The 21,123-nt window shown below is 49.6% G+C and overlaps 1 protein-coding gene across 2 annotated transcripts in view; it reads left to right on the forward strand.

Moving 5' to 3' along the window:
• SLC39A11 (solute carrier family 39 member 11) overlaps positions 1 to 9,504 on the forward strand; it is a 447,715-nt gene extending 438,211 nt beyond the window's left edge. Inside the window, exon 9 of one of the 2 annotated variants that reach the window (XM_089901696.1) lies at positions 9,227 to 9,504. In XM_089901696.1, coding sequence (XP_089757822.1) covers positions 9,227 to 9,356 — 130 coding nt within the window. In that variant the 3' untranslated portion in view covers positions 9,357 to 9,504. The remainder of the gene's footprint in view (positions 1 to 9,226) is intronic. The other variant, XM_089901697.1, reaches the window with a different exon arrangement.
• Positions 9,505 to 21,123: the final 11,619 nt, after the last annotated feature.

Consider the following 21,123-nt stretch of genomic DNA (forward strand, 5'->3'; position numbering starts at 1 on the left):
AAAGAAGATATATATACACACACACAGTGGAATACTACTCATGCATAAAAAAGAATGAAATCATGCCATTTGCAGCAGCATGGATGGACCTAGAGATGATCATGCTAAGTGAAATAAGCCAGACAGAGAAAGACAAACATCATATGATATCGCTTACATGTGGAATCTAAAATACGACACAAGCGAACATATCTACGAAACAGAAACAGACTCACAGATGTAGAGAACAGCCTTGTGGTCGCCAGGGGAAGGAGTGGGAGTTTGGGACTAGCAGATGCAAACTATTATATATAGAATGGATTAACAACAAGGTCCTACTGTAGAACACAGGGAACTATATTCAGTGTCCTGGGATAAACCATAGTGGAAAAGAATACAAAAAAGAATGTATATACATGAGTTACTTTGCTGTAACAGCAGAAATTAACATGACACTGTAAATCAACTAAACTTCAATAAAGGTTTTTAAAAAAAAAATCACCGGTAGCGTTTACCAAATGCAAATTCCTAGATTCCCTCTCCCCACCCCTGCTCATTGGATGGGTCTAGGACAGGGCCTGGGAATCTGCATTTTAAACAAGTGTTCCCATTTGTGACCAGATTCCTGAGATTCATTCCAGCTCCAAGATTCTGAGATTCTGCAAAAGCTGAACTGATTTTCAGATACTTTAGGAAAGCAGTGTCCTTATAGCTCTCCACGCCTGGCTTTTTTGATAGGAATTTTGGCATCCCAGACCTTCAGTCTCTGAGGAACTTTCCACAGAGGGGGCTTCTGTCAGGTTTGGGGACAGCCTCGGGGCTGGAGCCACGCTGGGGTGGAGGTAGGGCTGCTGCAGGGCGGGTAGGAAGCGCCACGGCAACCCGTGCTCTGTTATTCCAGGTTACCATAACCCCCGCAGGCGCACGCGTGCACGCACACACACACACTCACACAGAGGCAGGCGCGGCCACCTGCTGGAACAGAGGGACCGAGGCTTCTGCAAGCACACGTGTACCTGCACACGGTTCCAAGGAAGCGAGGAAATCATCTGGCTAGAAATGGAGTTGGGATGCTGTCCCCTTTGAACATTCCAGCAGCATTTGTTCCTCTGCCTGGCCCTGTCCAGACGTGAAACATGTTCCCTTGTTGTGTGGGCTCCTCCGTCTCTGCCCCTCCCTCTGTTTTCTTCAACCTCTCTCTCTCAGTATCCCTGCCCACAGGCTCTCCGATCCATCCTCTTCCCTCTCTGTGAGCACCTCTTCAGTGTTCTTTGATATAAATAAGGCGCTAAAAAAAGAACGTACTTAGAAGAGCACCTGGCGCATGGGACGCACTAGACAAGCCCTGGCCGTTATTTATTGTCTTACTCTCCTGGGCCCACCTCTTGCTGACCTGGCTCTCACGCCCATTCTCCTCGCTCACTCCCTCACCCTCTCTGCCCCCCTGCCGTTCCCAGCTCTCTGGGATCTGGAGCTGTATTTTAATGCCAGCCCATTTCCCTGCCACACAAAGGGGGCCTTTGTCACAGGTCCTTCCAGATGTTGAGTATTTGGAAGATACTCCGATCGGAAAGTATTTGTCCTCCAAATGCCCTCGGAAGAGGAATGATTCCAGGACGGGGATTCAGGAGTGGCAGTCCCAGACCTCAGAATTGGGACTCCCCGAGGGACCTGGGGAAAACTGGGGGTGCTCTGTGGTATCATGTCCCCCATCCTCGTCAATTTGGTCCCAGTTGGTTCACTCAGCACTTGACTGACGTGCCAGCAGAAGCCTGGCACCGGGACCCTCTCCCGGCTGTGTACCTTCGAGTCGGCTGAGCTTGGTCAAGTGTCCATTTAATTTGACCCAAAGATCAGTGAAAGTGCAAGGTGCCATGGGTTGAACTGGGCCCCCCTAAAATTCACATTGAAGCCCTAACCCCCAACGTGACTGTACTTGGAGGTGGGGCTTTCAGGGAGGGAGTTCAGGTTAGGTGAGATCGTAAGGGTGGTGTCTTCATCTGATCACATCTGATAAATTTATAATAAGAGGAAGAGAGAGAGAGAGATCTCCCTTCTCCCTGTGAGCCCACAGCGAGAAGGTGGCCATCTGCAAGGCAGAAGGAGAGCTCAGGCCAGAATCTGACCATGCTGGTGCCCTGACCTCAGACTTCCAGCCTCCAGAACTGGGAGAACGTAAATGTCTGCCCTTCAAGCCCCCTGTTCTGTGGTATTTTGTTACAGCAGCTGAGCTAAGACGTGGCCAAGAATTGTGATTCACACTAAAGCAAAACTGTGGCTTCAGGAAGAAGGGTGACTTTTAAATGGAGGACACATGACCAGAACTGTGTGTTCTGATTCCAAATCCAGCAACTCTTCCATCACAGCAGGTCTCCTCTTTATCAGTTCCTCAAGAAAAATAGAACATACCACTCTGTCTGGGGTCACCTGCAGGGTGGTGTCTGGCTGACCTGTCCTGGTACCTCCTGGCTCTAAGGGGCCCAGTGCTGCCTGGGAAGTCAGGAAGGTGGTTCATAAACAGAGAAATTGAGATCCATCCAGGGGGCTTGGACAAGTTGCCCTGGGCCACACGGCGAGTGAGTGGGAAGCCAGGGCAGGACTGGAGTCTGGCTCTGGGTGGATTAGCACAGGGCTCTTTTCTTTTCTTTTCTTTTTCCCGCTGTGAAATTAATTTAACTGTAACCAAAAAAACTAGTTCTGAGAATTTGAGTCATACATTCAGTAGGATTCAGGGAGATTTTGTACATGTGAAACCTGAGCAAGCATTTATTAAAAAATAATCAAGTGAGGAACGATTACAGAGAAATAAAAAATCAAAACAAATTTTCGGCTTTCAAATTATAATGGAGGTAATGAAGAGAAAGTTATCACTGCAGAACCTTGAACTATTAATGATGTCCTTTCTGGGGTATGCCTTCACTCCCCGGAATAGAAAGGGTCAGACAGTAATTTAAAGCCTTGGTAATCCAAGTGTGGTCTGGACTTGCAGTGTTGGTTTCCTCCAAGAAATGCAGTGTCTTGGACTCCACTCCAGAATCAAAAACTCCTCTTTTTTTTTTTTTTAAAAACAAGATTCACAAGTAGTTTATATGCAAATTAAAATACCAAAGCACCGCCGTAAGGCCAAAGATTCTAGAGCTGCCTACAAGGTTACTAGCCAAAGTACTTTGCAGCCAGCACAGGGCTCTCTTCTGATGGCCTGAAGCTACAGGAGGGTGAGAAGCTCGCCCAAGGCTCAGCCATTCCTAGCCATACCAGCCAATGATCAGGCCACGTGGAGGCCGGCCGGCCATCCCCCTGCCGGCTGGCCTGCCTTTTCGGAGCTCCCCCTGTTTATAGGCTAGACCCTCTGTTTCTGTGGGTCAGCCCCCGTGTCCAGGGTGCCCCCTCTGCTCCAGCCCGGCCCAGGTGTTCCACATTTCTTGTCAGCAGCTGCCCCCTTTAACCTCTCTGGGCCTCAGTTTCTCTCTTTACAAGGCAGCCGTTCTCCTCCAGAGGGCCTGTTACTAGGACCACAGAGAGAGGACCTCATGAGAGAAGGGGCTCGGGGAGGGGGCAGGGCAGGGGGGTAGGCAGCAGCCTCTTGGAAAGGGTCCGAGGGACACACAGGTTCTCCCACTGACTGTGTGGCCGCTGAGAAGTTGCTTTTTGCTTCTGTAGAGCGGGATAGTCCTCATAATAAAAGCTGGTTGGGGGTTTTTGAAGGTTTAGTCCTCAAAACAGGGTTCCCACACCGTCCCAGTTTGCCCAGGACAGAGGGGGTTTCCGTGATGTGAGACTTTCAGAGCTAAAACCAGGAGAGTCCCAGGCGAACTGGGACGAGTGGGCCACCCCTGCCTTAACCCTCCAAAGGAGGAGTTACCCGTGTTTTGGGGGCAAGCGCTAAACACTGGAGGTTACAGGGGTCCTAGTATAGCTTTGATGGTTGCTCCGTCTCCACGCACCCTCTTCCTCTCCCCACTCTCCCCGCACCAGGGATCTTAGCCTCGGCCATGTCACTTGCTTTGGCCAATGGAATGTGAGCAACCAGGTCAGGGGCAGAGGCTTCCTGGTTCGGTGCTTTAGGCTCCTGTGGTCCACCTCGAGAACAGAATGTCCCAGGTCTCTGCTGGTCCTTCAGTCGTGGCTCCGGCAAAAACACAGGTGGAGTGGATCTGAACCCACCTGGGGCAGATCGAGTGAATAACTCACCCTCTGCCCTGCCCCACCAATGAATCATGCCACCCCGAGTCCATTCCCCTTCACAGCGTGAAGCTGCCGTTTGTGACATCAAGAGGGGAGCCTGTGTCTGCTGACCCTCCGCCCCTCGCATCTGGGCTGACTGCCTCGTGATTTGCTTTGACCGATAGGATGTGGCCAAAGTGATGTGCGTGGGATCCAGAGGCGAGCCCTTAGGAGACCTTGCGTGTTGAACCCTCCCTCTTGGGAACCCTGAGCCCCCCATGTTGTGAAGACATTGGTCCAGATTAGAGACTGAGAGTCCACGAGAAAGAGAACCTGGGCTCCCCAGTGGAGAGCCAGCACTAGCTGCGGGACATCTGAGTGAGGCCATCCGGGACCCTAACCACGCGAGTGAGCCCAGGTGAGATCAGCAGATCTACCCAGCCAACCCGAGGAATCATGAGAAAGAAGGAAATCGTTGTTTTTCTAAGCTGCTAAGCTTTGGGGTGGCTTGTTAAGTAAGCACAATGATAGAAAACTAATATCAACTCATAGCCTGGGATCCAAGCTCAGCCAATAGGCAACTTCAAGCCACGTCGCCCAGTTGCGTCCACCCCAGGTTGGCAGAACCGCAGTCGACCTGCAGGCCTGCGAATGTGGGAACAGATGCCTCCTGCTGTGAGACACTGAGTGTTCCCGTGGTGCGTCTGTAGCACAGTTGTGCCAGTAACTGATAACACAGGGGCATCCGGACCCAGGAGAGGCCTGCTCCAAAGCTCATCCTTAACCACCTTGCGGTCCTGGGGTGTTGCCTCACAGGTCACGAAACACCCAGGAGATGCTGATCTGTATGCCCAAGGCCATTCCCAGGCTGCGCAGAAGTGCCCAGAGACCCTTTGTCCAGCCTGGGTCCCACTTCATGATCCTAATTGTAGAGAGCCTTCCATGTTACTGGGTGAAGAGGGGCGTGTAAACAGTATATCCTGAAATGTAAATTAAAATAGCACAGATGATACCCAGGAGTGTTGGAAGTAGAGAGAAACAAAAATGGTGAAGAAGAAAACACAGGAAACTACGCTCCTCACTTCAGGGTCGGGGACGTTGCAGACTGCATGGAACCTAATACCATCTTGATGAAGTTCAGAAGCAAAACTAAGCAACGTGTTTCTAGAGATCAATACACGTGTAGTCAAACCGAAAATAAAGGGAGTAATAAACAGAGGTCAGCGTATTCGTCCTTCTGGGGAGCAGAGAGGACCGTGCAAAGAATGTCAGCGGAACCGACCGTGTTCCAGAACTTACGGTGGGTGGTGGCGTCCAGGTCTCCTGTTACCCGCACGGAAGGGTGATGTCTGCACAAGAAGCAGTGTGACGTGATACGTAGGTGTGTGGACTCTGCCTGGGTTTGAATCCTGGTTTGCTGCTCGTTGGGTCTTGGGCAAGTGACTTAACCTCCTTGTCGCTCTGTGTCTCCTGCAAATTCAAGACTGATGGTAACAGTGCCAACCTCCGAGACCCCGCAGGAGGAAGTGTGATGAGTGATGGCTAAATAAGTGAGTTACAGACGTTACTTTGTATATATCGACGATTACACAGTAGCTTGGATTGAGTTGGAGAGGACACTCATCTGTGTTCTTTCATCAGTTCAACCCTGATTAAACACCTGCTCTGAGCCAGGCAAGGGGGCTTATATGGCTCAGCGGAAATGAGTTGGTGAGTTATGTGGCTCCAGCGCCATTTACTGATTCGTAAGGAAAGCGTTTACTGCAGCCGGTGTTGTTGCAAAGACGCTCTTTCACAGGTATCAGGGACACAAGGGTTGGGAAAGGCTTCCTAGAGGAGGGGAATTTGGCTTAGCAGTTCGGAGCCTGTCTCCGGGGGTGGGACTGACTCTCTCCCCAGCTGGCCTGCGGTGACGGTGGAGCCTGTCTCGCCTCGGCAGTCAATGGGAGGGATTGTCGTGTGCGTGGGGAGGAGCTGGCTATGAAGTTCAATAATTAATTTGCCACAATTAAACCAGAGACTTCTGTCTCCAGAGCAGATAAGCAGGCGGAGAGCTAACAGCAGGGAAGGGAGGGGCAGCTTTGACAAACCGGTTGTGAAGGGCAGGCCAGGCTGATTGAGCGTTGATAGTGGCCGTCATTGCTTTATTGTGGCAATAATATTGTCATCAGGCATCTGGGGGACCGAGGAAGACAGGCGCCTGCCGTGGGCGTCGGTGGGGGAAACCCCAGCCAGGCTTTCTTTGGGCCACCAGGGTAGGCTTCGGGGTCCCCGAGGCAGAAGGTTGGTGGCCAGCTCGCGCTGTCCCTTCCTGTCTGGGCCGGGTGGCCTGGGAACAGAGGCAGTGGGCAGATTTGAGGTCTCCACTGAGAGGCAAGTGAAGTCAGCAGAGGAGTCGTAGGCAGAGATGTGATCAGCCCAGGGGAAATGGCTTTCCTGGGAAGCAGGGCAGGGAGCAGGCCGTGTTAGCTTAGACTCCAGGAAGAACTTCCTCCCAAAGCAGCAATAATGAGAATGGCCAACATCTGCTGAGCGCTTGCCAGGCGCCCAGCACTAAGTGCTTGACATGAATTCACTAATTCCTGTAACCTCAAGGTGGGTACTTTTATTATCCCATTATAGGGATGAGGGAACCAGAAAGTTAAATTCCTTGCCCAAGGTCACGTAGCTCCACAGCAGCAGAGACAGGAATTAAACTCAGACAGCCTCTTCCTGGAGTCTCTAGACCCCAGGTATGCTGTCTTCCTAAAGGTGCCCATCAATCAGAGGTGTTTTAGGACAGTCTTATCTCTGGAATCTTCCTTGGCCCTCTTGTTCTGGCATTAATCGCTGGTCTGGCCACACACACACACACACACACACACACACACACACACATCACACATCACACCGTGCACACACCACATACACATAACAACACATGCAGGCACACACACCACACAGACATCACATACATGCACATACACAGCACACCCCACTTAAATGCACATGAACATCACCCCCTCCCATCCCCCCACTCCCCCACCCCTTTGAGGAAGTAGCTCAACAGCAACAGAATCATTGACCCTACAGCCCCAATTCCTGGGGCAGCTGGGGAAAGACCGAGAGTCTTCCTGAAATACACCGAGGGTTGTGCTAGACCCACCAACACTTGGCGGCCAGGGCCACACTGGAAACAAACCTCATACTGGCCCTTGAAGTGGTCCACGCTTCTGCATACTTGGCTCCCATAATCAGGTCGTGTTCATCTTTGCAGGAGGTCTGCTGGGACCCCTTCAACTCTTGAAAGAGCTCATTAAACTGTGCAATGGTCATGAGATGATGACTGGGGACCATGTCTGCCCACCTTGACTTTATTAAATTGAGGTCCAGTGAGGGTGAGAGCCTCATGTAAGACCGGTCCACTGGTGAACCACAAATCGAGGAAGGAGAAAGCAAAACCCAAACGCAACCTCCCAAACCCCCAATGTGCCAGGATTGGTAGAGACTCTAAGACAAAGTAATGGGTGCTCACACCCCTTGGTACAGAAGTTACTTGGCCAGTCTGCTAAATGGTCAGGCAGTGACTTAGGAATGCCAGTGTGATTGATACACACCCTCTGTGGATTTGTCTCCAGAGTTAGTCAAAAGGAGATTACGGCACCGTTGCACGTGTGGGTCTAGGATTTCCCTCCCTCATGCATCCTGGAAGAAAGGGTGGGTTTATGGAACTGTCATGGGCTGATGGACTGACTGATGCCATCTGCAAAATCAGAGGTGGCCTGGGCTGCGGACTGGGTTCTGAGAATTAGATCCAGAGTAGGATTTCCGAAGCTCAGCACTGCGACCTCAGGGCTGGAGCATTCTGTGTCTTGGGGGCTGTCCTGTGCGTTGGAGCGTGTTTAGCAGAATCCTGGCCTCTCTCCACTAAATGCCATTTCCAGCCCCCCCTCCCGCAGCCGTGACAACCAAAAATGTCTCCAGACCGTGTCCGCAGGGGGAGGGGAGAGAGACCACTGCCAGTCAGGAACCAATGGTGTCGAGATTTTAAAACTGGGGGCAAAAAAAAAAAAAAAAAGAGGGGCTTCCCTGGTGGCGCAGTGGTTGAGAGTCCGCCTGCCGATGCAGAGGACACTGGTTCGTGCCGTGGTCCGGGAAGATCCCACGTGCCGCAGAGCGGCTGGGCCCATGAGCCATGGTCGCTGAGCCTGCGCGCCCGGAGCCTGTGCTCCGCAACGGGAGAGGCCACAGCAGTGACAGGCCTGAGTACTGCAAGAAAAAAAAAACTGGGGACTGTGACTGTCCTCATGCCAGTCCTTGCCCTGCTTCTTCGTCCCTCTGGCTTCTCCGTCCATCCACACCCTTCCCATCTGTTCGATGGGTGTTGTGACGACTGTGGACCAGACCATTTGCTTTGGGAGTCAGGAGGGAGATAAACTCATGCCATGTCTCACAGCACCTCTTCCCCCAGCAAATGTGGTGGCAGGTGATCATTTCCAGAAGCAAGTCACGCCCGGGAGGGTGAGGGCCAGGGAGCTGGAGAAATGGGACCTTCTTGCCTTTCCTCTCAAAGTCCTCTTTCTCCGCGACCTCTGCGAGTGGCCAGCTGAGACTCGAGTCCACTCTGCAGGCACGGACAAGCCAGCGGCACAAACACCCCTCTGTCCTTCCTCCAAAGGGAGTTTTCCTTCCTCCGTCCTCCTCCCCCTCCCCTTTTAGCAACTCTCATTTTGTTTCCCCCCATCGGTCAGCTTGCACTGCCTCCCCCCCCCCCTCCCCCAGTCCTGGTACACCTGACTTATTTATTTATTTACGGCTGGAGTGTTTGTGCTGAGGGTTAGTTCGGGTCTATTAAGTTTGCTGCTTTTCCTGCCTGGGAACTCGGGTAATGAGTAACCATAGCGTGCTACAGGCAGCTGTCTCGGACAAACCCCGAGACTCCTCGGGAGCTGCATAAGGGCGCGTTTGTTCTGTGCCTTCTCAATAGTTCCTTGTGCAAGAGGCAGGGTGATGGGAGGGGGAGAGAGAGGGAGGGAGAGGGAGAAAGAGACAGACATTAAATCACTGCACTTTTGACAATCCCTCTTTTCTCGCCTCCCCGCAGCCTCCCCGACCTGTACCCGTTATCGTGGACTTCAGACTTGAAGCCTCCTCTCCCTGACTACATGAACCCCGGGACGGGCTCACCGGGTGCTTTTGGGTGGCTTGCGGATGCCACGGAGCCCAAGGGCTGATGTTTTTAGCATGGGGGTGGTTTAGGTGCCCTGGGTCTCCCTTACTGTGTAGATGAACACAGTACCTATTGTCTTCTACTTCCCTTAATGATCCAATAAATCTCTAGGTGTCTGTTCCCAACCTTGTGTGCCGGGTTGTGCTGTTAAGCTGTTGGAAACGTGCGTCCCTAAAGCAGCGCAGGTCTGCTATGGGGCTAGTCACGTGCTCTGCCAGCAACGCGGAGGCTCATTCGGGCTGGCCTTGATTTGCGATATTATGTAGACAAGAGAGACAGACCAAGAAGGAGACTCTGCACGTTTGGCCTGTGGAAAATCTCCGAAGCGATAGTCACATCCGTTCATGCTGTACACAGGTGTTAAACACCTACAGTGAGCTGGCTGGTTGGCTAGTTCCTAGGGGCAACTACAGAAACGAACAGGGCATGATTTTCTGCCTCAGGTTTACAATGTGGTAGGGAAACTAGGAAAGAACCCATGTCCTTAGATTATGGTTATATAAGGTAGAATGGGATAGATGCCCTAAGAGAGGTACAAGCAAAAATATCTAAGGAGAATGGAGGAGGGAAAGGTCAGAATCTTTGGGGAACATGAAGGAAGGCTGGGCTCCAGGAAGTAAAGATGGAGGGTGGTCCCTCCTCCAGGCAAAGGAAAAGTTTTAACAGAGAAATTGAGACCGGCAAGCATGTGGCATATCTGGGAAACGGCGAGGAGCTGGGTTGCTTAAGTCGTGATATGATGAATCAAGACCCGTGGTATGTTTTAGATGCATCGAGCTACGGTGTGTAAGATACATTTAAAGGGGAGGATGTTAGCAATGTCGAAACCAGTTAGAAGATGCCAGCAGTCTAGATAGAAGAAAAGGAGAAGAGACAGGATGGGTGAGACGGTGAAGCATAGGATAATATAGGGCTTCGCAACTGATGGAGAGAGCAGGGGGGAAGTGGCCCTGAGGCTTTAAGCCTAGGTGACCAGCAGGACAGAGCTAGGGAAACAGAGCAAATCAGGAGGTCCAGGGAAGGACCAGCACTGAGAAGCAAGATGAGCAGTGTGGTTTGGATGTGCTGAGTTTGAGAGGCCAGCAGGCCACCAAGGGGAAGATGTCCCAGAGCCAGTTGGAAATGGAGGTCTGGAGCTTTGGGGGGAAGTCAGGGCTGTCACCTCTCCGTAGCTCTCCACTCTGATGCCTCCACAAGGGCTGGATCTCTTCCTTTTGCCCGTCCCGGTCCTATTCCACCCTTCCCCCCCCTGCTCTGTGCTCCAAGAGCTGTTCTATCAGCATGGAGTCAACAAGCTCTTTTGGCCTCTGGAGGCAGCCAGTGGAGCAACAGGCCAGAGGCTGGCGGGTGAAAGGCAAGTGGCCACAGTCCTTGGCAGGTGGTCCCCCCTATGTAGCTGCCCTCTCTCGATTCTGGAAACAACGGCTTCCCTTGTCCCTGCTGACTTAGCGGGGCTCCAGCCTCACCACTGTGGCTGGTCCTGAGGCTCTACCCTCTCCCTTGCTGGTTTCCCTGAACCTTTCCTTCCCATCCCCTTGTATGTAGTCCCTTTCTTAAGCTCTCTTCAGTCCCCCAGTTTGTCGGGCCACCTGGTTGCTGTTAGGACCCTGAATAATACAAAAATTAGGGTCAGAAGAGACACAGAATGTATCCTCTCTCTTTCTCACAGATGATATTACTGATGAACCGAGGCCTTCTAAGAAATGCGCACAGAAGCATTACAACTGAGAAGAGCTTTACGAGCGGACATTTCAGAAATTGTCAAGGTGTCCTTCATTCTTCTGAATGTTAATGTACTGGTTCTTCATCTCTTGCTTTTGAACATTTCTAGATTCTTCTCTGTCATATTGTACCTTCAACCGACTTACCCAGGTGACTTCAGACCTTCCTCTTAACACTAAGGGGAGTTGCTGTTCCAAGTCGAAGCCACGCCTTTTGATCAGCTTCTGCTTTCTTTCCTGCGGTGCCGATAGAGATGGACTTCTTTGCTATGATGGGTCACGGATAGTGGAGCCAGCATTACCTAAGCACAAGGGAATTCTGGGCAGGGGCAGTTGTCTTTTTCAAGTTTATTGAGACTTCTTCTAAAACTTAGGGAATCTTTTAGCTGGACGATTGTCTATAAGCATCAGTCTACTTTTTTTTTTTTTTTTGTGGTACGCGGGCCTCTCACCGTTGTGGCCTCTCCCATTGCGGAGCACAGGCTCCGGACACGCAGGCTCAGCGGCCATGGCTCACGGGCCCAGCCGCTCCGCGGCATGTGGGATCTTCCCGGACCGGGGCACGAACCCGTGTCCCCCGCATCGGCAGGCAGACTCTCAACCACTGCGCCACCAGCAAAGCCCGCATCAGTCTACTTTTACTTTTAATTTTTTTTAATTTATTTTATTCAAGTATAGTATGATTTACAATGTTGTGTTAATTTCTGCTGTACAGCAAAGTGATTCAGAGATATATATATATATATATATATATATATATACACATTCTTTTTCATATTCTTTTCCATGATGGTTCATTACAGGATATTGAATAGAGTTCCCTGTGCTCTACAGTAGGACCTTGTTGTTTATCCATCCTCTATGTAATAGTTTGCATCTGCTAATCCCAAACTGCCAATCCCTTCCTCCCCCACCTCCCCGCCCTCTTGGCAACCACAAGTCTGTTCTCCATGTCTGTGAGTCTGTTTCTGTTTCGTAGATAAGTTCATTTGTGTCACATTTTAGACTCCACATATAAGTGACGTCACATGGTGTTTGTCTTTGTCTGACGTACTTCACTTAGCATGATAATCTCTAGGTCCATCCATGTTGCTGCAAATGGCATTCTTTCATCCTTTTCTATGGTAGAGTAGTATTCTATTCTATATATAGAGAGAGATCTCTCTATATATCGAATATATCACATCTTCTTTATCCATTCATCTGTCGATGGACATTTGGGTTGTTTCCATGTCTTGGCTATTGTGACTAGTGCTGCTGTGAGCATAGGGGTGCATGTATGTTTTTGAATTCGAGTTTTGTCTGGATATAGGCCCAGGAGTGGGATTGCCCAGTCATATGGCAGCTCTATTTTTAGTGTTCTGAGGAACCTCCATTCAGTCTACTTTTCAATGCGTGCATGCACGCCATGCTGTTGTGGCTTTCCCGTCTTGATAGTTGCTGTGGCTGTCTTTATCACGACCTCTTAGCGCATGGTTTTGGGGCTGAACTTTAGCTGCAAGTGATAGACACCCAGCTGGAACTAGCATGGACCTAAAGAGGAATTGATTGGAAAGATTTGGGGGGCAAAATATAAACCCAAACGGAAGACTGAATTATCCAAGGCAGATTGGGAAGAATACAGTCTGTCCTCAGAACACGTGTGCTACTGTTTATGTCTGCAGGGTAGCTCTCTTCTCTCCTGTTGCAGGTCTGTTCTCTTCACGTGGTGGGAAGAGAAACTGTCCTCAGAGGAAGGGAGGAGTCCTAGGCAAATGAATATTCTTTCTGGGCGTTGTTAAACAGCAACTTATTTTAGAAACAAAGTAATGAGGATTAAAGAGACTTTACTAAGTTCCACAAGCACCATTTGACATATTCACAATTTAATAGATAGAAGCTATCAGTTAAGCAAATAAATAAATGGGGTAATGGCAGTGCCAGTGTAGGAATAACTCATTACTTTCTGACTGTGCCTGATAGGGTGGTGACTGAGGCAGTGTGATCATGGACCATCAGTGAGATGACATGGGTTCAAGCCACAGCTTGTGTGACCTTGGGCACGTCACTCCTTGTTTCCCTATCTCCCAAAGTGGGAACCATGGTACTTGTCACCTCGAAGTGTGGTACTTGTACCTTGAAGTGTGGACATGAAGTTTGAATGATATAATGTTTGTAAAAGGATGTCGCAAAGCCTCTTAGATTTTAAGATGCAAGAGGGGAGAAACCGATACATAAATACCAACACAGCCTCAGGTTTCTGTAGGCCATTTGCAGCTCACTGAGTTTCAAGGTCACCTTGCAAGATAAGGAGGGATAGGAAAAAGTCTCCCCACATTTGAGATGGAGTAAACAGGTCCAGAAAGGTCGAGTGACTTCACCAAGATCACAGCAGAGTCAGTGCCAGAGTGTGCTAGGCATTCCAACTTCAGCCCAGAGCAGTCAACATGACCGGTTAGTCACGGATGCCTTCTAGACGAGCGACACAAACCCCGACATAACTTACGAGTTTAAACAGTGATGACATGTACTTCTTCACATAGCAAGAGTTCTAGTGGTAGGACGGCTCCAGAACCAGTGGGTTCAATAGATCAGTGGTGTCACTGGGGACCCTGCTTCTCTCATTTTAGCTCTCCCAGCCCCAGAGATGCCTTCACCCTAAGGCTGGTTGCTGGCATGGGTGCAGATGGCTGCTATTGGCAATTAAGTCTGTGTGCTTCCTTGTTCACAAAAGAAAAAAGGAAAAAGTCATCCGAGTGTGGAATATGTTTATACATATTCCATAGACAGCAATGATACACTGCTGTGTAAAGAACTACCCCAAAACTTAGTGGCTGAAAACCCACAAATATTGTACTCTATCTCACAGATTTGTAGGTCAGAATTTGAGCAAAGTTCAACTGAGCAGTTTTTCTGTCTCATGTGGCATCAGTGACAGCCATTCAGTGGTTTTCAGCTGGTGGGTGGCTAGTCTTGGGGGGGTCCAAGGTAGCCTCACCCACATCTCTGACACTTGGCTGGAGATGTCTCAGTTGGGGTGGTCGGCCAGAGCACCGATGGTCTGGCCAGAGCACAGATGGTCTCTCCAAGGTGCTCTCAGATTACTCAGAATTTTCCACGGCGGCTCAAGGATGCCAAGAAGCTGAATGGCTTCTTATAATTTAGCTTCAGAAATCTGGGAATGTTACTTCTAGCACATGCTCTTGGGCACTAAAACAAGTCACTCGTCTCCAGCAACAAGGAGAGAGACTTAGATTCCACCTCTCAGTGGGAGGAGGACCGAAGCCTTTGTGGCCATCTTTGTGTGTTCTTTGGACTGATGGAGCAAGTTTCTGTCGTGTTCACCAGCCCCCTTTCCCAGAGCAGTCACAGTTGCCAGAGGATGACTGTGTCACCTGATCCCCTCAACACCCTTACATCCTTCCACCTGGAATTTCTTCACTAGAGCAATAGAGACCCATTGCTTCAGTTGCTCTGAAGTCTGGCCGGCAGAGAGGTAGGGGATGTCAGGAAAATCTACAGGTTGTAGGGTCAGAATAATTGGAGTTCAAAGCCAGTTCAAAGCCCGCCATGAGACCTTGGTCAAGGTCTTCGGTCCTCTCTAAACCGATTTTCTCATCTGTAAGGGAGGTAGGGTAACAATGGGCTCCGCCACTGGGGTTGGGGGACAGGCTTGGGTGTGCTTGTTGGCTGTTATTAGCTACCCCTCCTTTCTGCCGCTCTGCCCCTCAATCCGTCCAGCCCAGACTTTCAGAGTTGGTTGAGGCAAGTGAGGAGGTGATTTCAGAACCTCCAGCAAACAAAGCCTCAGTGTTCCCAGAAGAGGGCAGGTGTGTGTCTCCTCCTTCCTGAGGGGGGTGGTAGGAGCAGTGGGCGGGCCCGAGGCATTTTTCCAGCGCCGCTCAATCACATCTCCCACCCATCTGACCCCCTCCCTGGAGTGGAAGAAATGACGGAAAGGAGAATGGAGGGCATCTCAGGTGAAGGCCTGGACCAGTGCTTTGAGACGATTTGCATCACAAAACTTCTTGCAAAATCAGGGTAGGGCTTCCTGCTAACCCAAGGAGGACCGCAGGGCCAGTCAAACTCTGATTCCCCGCCACACACACCCGGGGACCCCTCCGTGCGATGCTGTATTTAATTTTGCTAGTTCTGTGAAAAGGAGAAGGCGTATTCTTAGATGGATCCCATTCCTTCTGTCACCTTGGGCCCGGGCGCCTGGGTGTCCGGGGCTTTCTGAAGCCGCTGCGTTGCCAGGGGAAGATGTGTGTTCTGGGTCGAGCAGCTTCTTGCCGTCATGGGAGACGTGGAGGAGAACTGGCTGCTGCGTCTCACCTGGATGTTACACTGTGTCACACCTGTTCTGATAATGTCCTTCTGATAATGCAGAAGAGGACAAGCTTTCTTTTCTTCCTGGTCATCTCCCTCACATGCACCTTTTCCCTGCATCTTAGCCTTTGCCTCAGCCACCTCTACATCATCCTTTAACCAGACTTCTCTGCTTTTAAAGCCAAAGTAGAGCCCAGCTCCTCCAGGAAGCCTTCTGTGGCTGCACAGGTGTGTGTGCTCCAGCAATGATCTAGTTTTAATCAGTTTTGTAACTTGTCCTTTCCTTGGAAAAGCCTCTCCAAGTCAGACTCTCGTTTTCCTCTATTATAGCCTCTTCTTTGTATCCTTGTTGGTTTCTTTATTTCTTATCACACTCTGCAAGTATTTAATTTGGTTATTCACTTATTTATTGTTTGTCTCCCCCGCAAGGACAAGGACCTTGACTCTCAACTTTGCAATTATACCCCCAGTGCCTTGCATAGTGTCTGGTGCTTACTTGGTGACAAATAGTTGAATGAATGAATGATCAAATGAGTGAGTGGTCCCCAGTTCCATGCAGAGGCAGAAAACTACCAACTTCCGTTCTTCGCAGCACTTCTCAGGCCGACACTATCTGTTTCTTTGGGGTTTTTTGTTGTTTTTTTTACAGCGGGGGGCCAGGTCCTGTGAGACCTGGCAAGCCATGGTGGCGATGTCACCATTTGAGCCCTGTTCTTTCTCTTTTTTTTTTTTTTTTAAATTTATTATTTATTTATTTTTGGCTGTGTCGGGTCTTAGTTGCGGCGCGCAGGCTTCTCTCTAGTTGTGGCGTGCGGGTTTTCTCTTCTCTAGTTGTGGCGCACAGGCTCCAGGGCACGCGGGCTCTGTAGTTTGCGTCACGCGGGCTCTCTAGTTGAGGTGCACAGGCTCAGTAGTTGGGGCGAGCCGTCTTAGCTGCCCCGCGGCATATGGGATCTTAGTTCCCTGACCAGGGATTGAACCTGCGTCCCCTGCATTGGAAGGTGGATCCTTTACCACTGGACCACCAGGGAAGTCCCGACGCTATCCTTTTTGTATGTGGTAACACCACCCACCTTAACCCCTCATGATGCCGTAAACCGTCAAAAATACTGACCGGCAGAATGGTGCTGGTGTGCAGGTACAGCCAATTAATTCTACCAGCTTGGGCAGCTGTAAGATCGCGCGCTGGGTGGAGCTTTGTGGCTGAGATTCTGGGGGTTGACTCAGTACAATGTGGAGAATGAATACGTTTGTCCACTTGCCAGGACACCCTTTACCTGCCTTTCCCTTGTTACCGAGGTAAGCTTGTCAGCCAAATGTGGACGTAGGCCCTACTGAGGGTATTTTAAAAACATGATATGCTTCTTGACCCTAAGACAATACAATGTATTGGAGGAGCCAATAATGCAAATAATCAGTGATGAAAAAGAGCACATTGTCAATGTTGAATGAATGGCATGGATAACGGTGTAAAGCAAGTTCTGAGAAGAAAGCCATCACTGGAATGGGGCGGTAGGGAAGGCCAGGCCGGAGGAGCCTTGGAGGGCACGCCTGGCACGGGGCATGGCGTAGGGATGCCACTCAGTAAGGACAAGCCTGGCAAAGGCGGAGGAACATTCCAGGCAGGAAGAATGGGGTAAGTAATAGGTGGGAGGTTATGAGGACCCGAGCTAGGGTAGGAATAATGGTGGAAATCAGACATGTCCAAGCATGGAGGGCTCGGCTAAGGGATGGAGCAAAAGAATCAAAACGGATCCAAAGATTTCAACCCTGGTGTCTGGGAGACTTAGCCAATCATAGGCACGAATAAAGAATCTAGAAAAGAAAACCAGTTTGTGGGTGGTGTCTTATTTTGAATTCTTCTCAAAGCAGATGTGTACTTGGGTGTAAGTCACTGATTTGGGAGTTTATCTTTGGAAGCACCTTGAAGGATGGGGGTGCGAAGAGTGAATCAGGAGCGGGGAAGTCAGTTAATGGTGGGTTAATGAGAGGTTATGCCTTGGGCATTCAGGGCTGAATCTTACTGGGGACCCTTTGAGCAACTGGGTAGAGTAAAATTCAGAATGGCCAAATCGAAGGAGGGAAAGGATGGGCTATTTATCCAACAACTCCCTTCCCTCGTGGCTTGAGGGTTTTCCTTGGAGGCGTTAAGCCCCTGGCACTTCTGAGATGCTCCTGCAAGGAGCTCAACAAGCCCCAGGAGCATACCGAGGAGCTGGTATTTACTGAGCGCTTGCTCTGTGCCAGGCACCATCCCAAGTGTTTTCCAGCTCTTAACTCATTTGTGCCTTGAAACAGCCCTATGAATTATCCCCATTCTACAGATGATGGCACTGAGGACAGATCCATCAGTACCCTGTTACTAGAAAGTACCAGAGCTGGGCTTTGAGCCTAGGATTTAGTCTGCTGAACCTGACGCTTTCTGGCCTCAAAGTGTACCTACTCTTAGGTAGATTTCCCCTTTTTGATGAGCAAAACAATGGAAACTTAGAGACTTTCCCAAAGTCATGACCCGCAGACCTGTGCCCTCATACCCTGTGTTATGTGTGTTGATTGATGAAGACAAGGTGTCCGGCTTTGAGCACTCATGTCCCAAGCCAGTGCTTTATTCCCACCGTCACACTGACCGCTCTCTCCTGCACTGTGGTCCGTTTAGATCCATCACTTTGTCACCATTGCAGGTCACACTGACCCCCCTCTCCTGCACTGTGGTCCGTTTAGATACACCACTTTGTCACCATTGCAGGACTGTTGGAGGCATCTCCTTTCGATAAGGGGGAGTAGAATGGGTGACGGAAGAGCATACGTGGGGCAGGGATGGGGCAGAAGGAAGGACCCGAGAGCAGTTGGAATCATGGGGTCACTAACATTTATTGGGCACCTGTCATAGGAAGGACACTGTGCTGGGTGCTTTCTACCTGTCCAGCCACGTTCTGACACCAGCTTGAGCAGGGCACCTACTCCTCCTGGAATAGACTCTGGTGCAGCAGGTACAGGTGTAAGAAGATTCAGCCCTTGCTTCCCGGAAATTTATAGCCACATTATCTGGAAGCATGGAGTAGGGTAGAGATGTTTCTGAGAGATGCCTCTGGGTTTGAGCCCTGACTCTGCTCTTTGTTTGCTCCACGACATTAAGCAACTCGCTTAACTGTTCCCAGCTTTGATTTTTCTTTTCTCTAAGATGAGATTAATAATAGCACCTACTGTTGGCATATTGAGAGATTGTATGACATGAGGCATCATAAATGTTCAGGACAGTGCCTGGCACATAGCAAGCTCCCAGAGAACGGAGAACCTCAGCAACTATGACATTGGAATTGGCGCTACCGGTAAAAACAAGTGTACGCTGGTGCCAGGAACCCTACTGCAAGCACTACATCGAATTTCCAAATACCTCTGAAGCCCCTGCTCTGTGCAACATTCTCAACGTTGGGGATAGGAGGATCGTGACAAAGAGGAATGAATGCCTGACCTCAAGAAACTTAGTCTAGAGAAGAGCACTTTGCTCGTTGGTTGAATGGAGTTCTCTCAGGTCATGGACATCCGGGAGGACTTCATGGAAGAGGTGGCATGTGAGCAGGCCTTGGAAGGTAGGTAGAAGATATGTACAGAGCTCCATAAGCAGAAGCAGTCTGGGGAGAGGAGGCACTTGGATCTACAGTGAGGACTAGAGAGAGCCGAGGTCGGCTTGGAAACAGCAAATATTCCAGTTAGCTTGGAGTACAGGGGGGGTTGTTGGATAAGGTCAGACCATAAAAGGCTTTTGATGCCAAGCTGTCAAGTTTACGTGTAATTTTGTGAGCAGTGAGGGGCTCCTGGAGGTATTCTTCCTCCACAATTTTTATTTATATGTACTTGAAATTTAACACCCTAATTCTGAATTTAATTTGGAAATGCAGAAGTCCAAGAATAGCCAAGCAACTGTTGAAGGAGAGTGGGTGAAATGTCCCACTGAATATTAAGATCTAAGAATTTTATAAGAATTAAAGTATGTGATGATGGCATGGAGTTAGAAAAAAATGGACCAATAACAGAACAGAGAACTATGAACCTGCTCCCAAAATGTGGAAACTTGATACATGAGAGAGTAGATACTGCAATTTTTTACCACCTGCATGTGGGTGGATATTTATAAGGGTTGTGTGTGTGTATATATATATATGATTTTAATCTATTTTAGAATAGATTTACAGAACAGTTGCAAAGATAGTACAGAGAGTTCCCATATACCTCACACCTAGCTCCTCCTGTTATTAGCATCTTTTATTAGCATCTTACTTGCAACAGTGAATGAATCAATATTGATACATTATTATTGATTAGACTCTTGCTTTATTCAAATCTCCTTAGTTTTGATCTTACGTTCTTTTTCTGGTCCAGGGCCCCACTTTACATTTAGTCGCATATTTCCTTAGTCTCCTCTGGGCTGTGAACGTTTCTCACATAAGACTTTCCTTATTTTTGGTGACCTCGATAGCTTTGAGGGGGCACTGGTCAGGCATTTTGTAGAATGTCCCTGCGCTGGAATTTTTCTCATGATTAGATGATAAGGGAGCACTCTGTGCCCTACCCACCCTCCACACTTTACTCTTGGAAGGAGAGCAGCCCTACCTTAAGGAGCCAGAAGTTGTGCTCTAGTTCCTTCAAGGCAGAATAAGCTACACGAATTTTATGTTCCCTCATATATTTATTTATTCAATTATCTACGTATATCCGTGTGGAAACATGAATATTCGTTTTATACTTTGGGTTATAATCCTACACTATTGTACTTATTTTGTTGCTCAGATCCTTCCCCGACTTTGGCCATTAGGAGCTCTTTGAATTGGTTTCTGTATCCTTTCGATGTACCCCATCACTGTGTGGCGCGTGTGCATGCGCTTTCAGGCAGTCTTACTTTCTGGGGCTGTGAGATGCTCCTGGCTCATCTTGTATATTTCCTGCCTCAGTCCTAGAATCAGCCATTTCTCCAAGCAGCCCTGGTTCGTTTTATTGGACAGTGGTATTAGAAACAAACCACGGCTCTAGTGCTTATTGCTACTGGGGTATCGTTGCTTCTAGGACCTCTCAGCAGAGAGAGCAGGGAGATACACGGGTGCGTACTAACCCATGTGTATTCACATATCAATAAATACCCTGCAGGACTGTGAGACGATACATTTCTGTAGTTCTAAGCCACGCATTTGTACAGCAGTCCCAGGAAATTAACACAAGCCCCCCCCCCCCCACCCCTTCAGCCTGTCCCCCTTCCTTCTTTTATACCCTCAGTGTTTCCTCATAGGCATGGCTCTCTTGCCCTCCTTTGTGGTTGCTTTGTGTTTGTGTCTTTTTGTTTGGCTACTTCCTCACCGTTCCTTCCAGAATGAGGTCAGACACCCGCCTTCTGGACACCTTGGCTGTTGCCCCCAGGCAGGGTTAGGTGCCCGTGGTCCATACAGCCTCTTTCACATGCACGCAGTTATCACGACGCTGTTTCCTCCTCAGGCTTGAGTGAGCCCCTCTGGCTTGACTCCTGCTTTCCTGCGTCCAGTGTGTGCAGGTGGTGAATGAACGAGAGGCGGCTGCAGGAATTGAAGCCTGACTGACCGGGCCGTGGGAGCTCCAGAATTTTAATCTAGGAGGGTCTCAGGGTGGCAAGTGGTTTGCCCAAGTGGAGCCTTGAAATCAAGTTTGCTTAGCACTTAGGGATGGGAAGATCAGGCCGCCCTGGAGGGTCACTTCCCTCTACGATCCAGTGGAAGC

The sequence above is a fragment of the Delphinapterus leucas genome, chromosome 19 (assembly GCF_059928025.1).
Source record: "Delphinapterus leucas isolate spDelLeu-1000000601 "Yukka" chromosome 19, BTC_Dleu_Yukka2, whole genome shotgun sequence".
NCBI classification, from domain to species: Eukaryota; Metazoa; Chordata; class Mammalia; order Artiodactyla; family Monodontidae; genus Delphinapterus; species Delphinapterus leucas.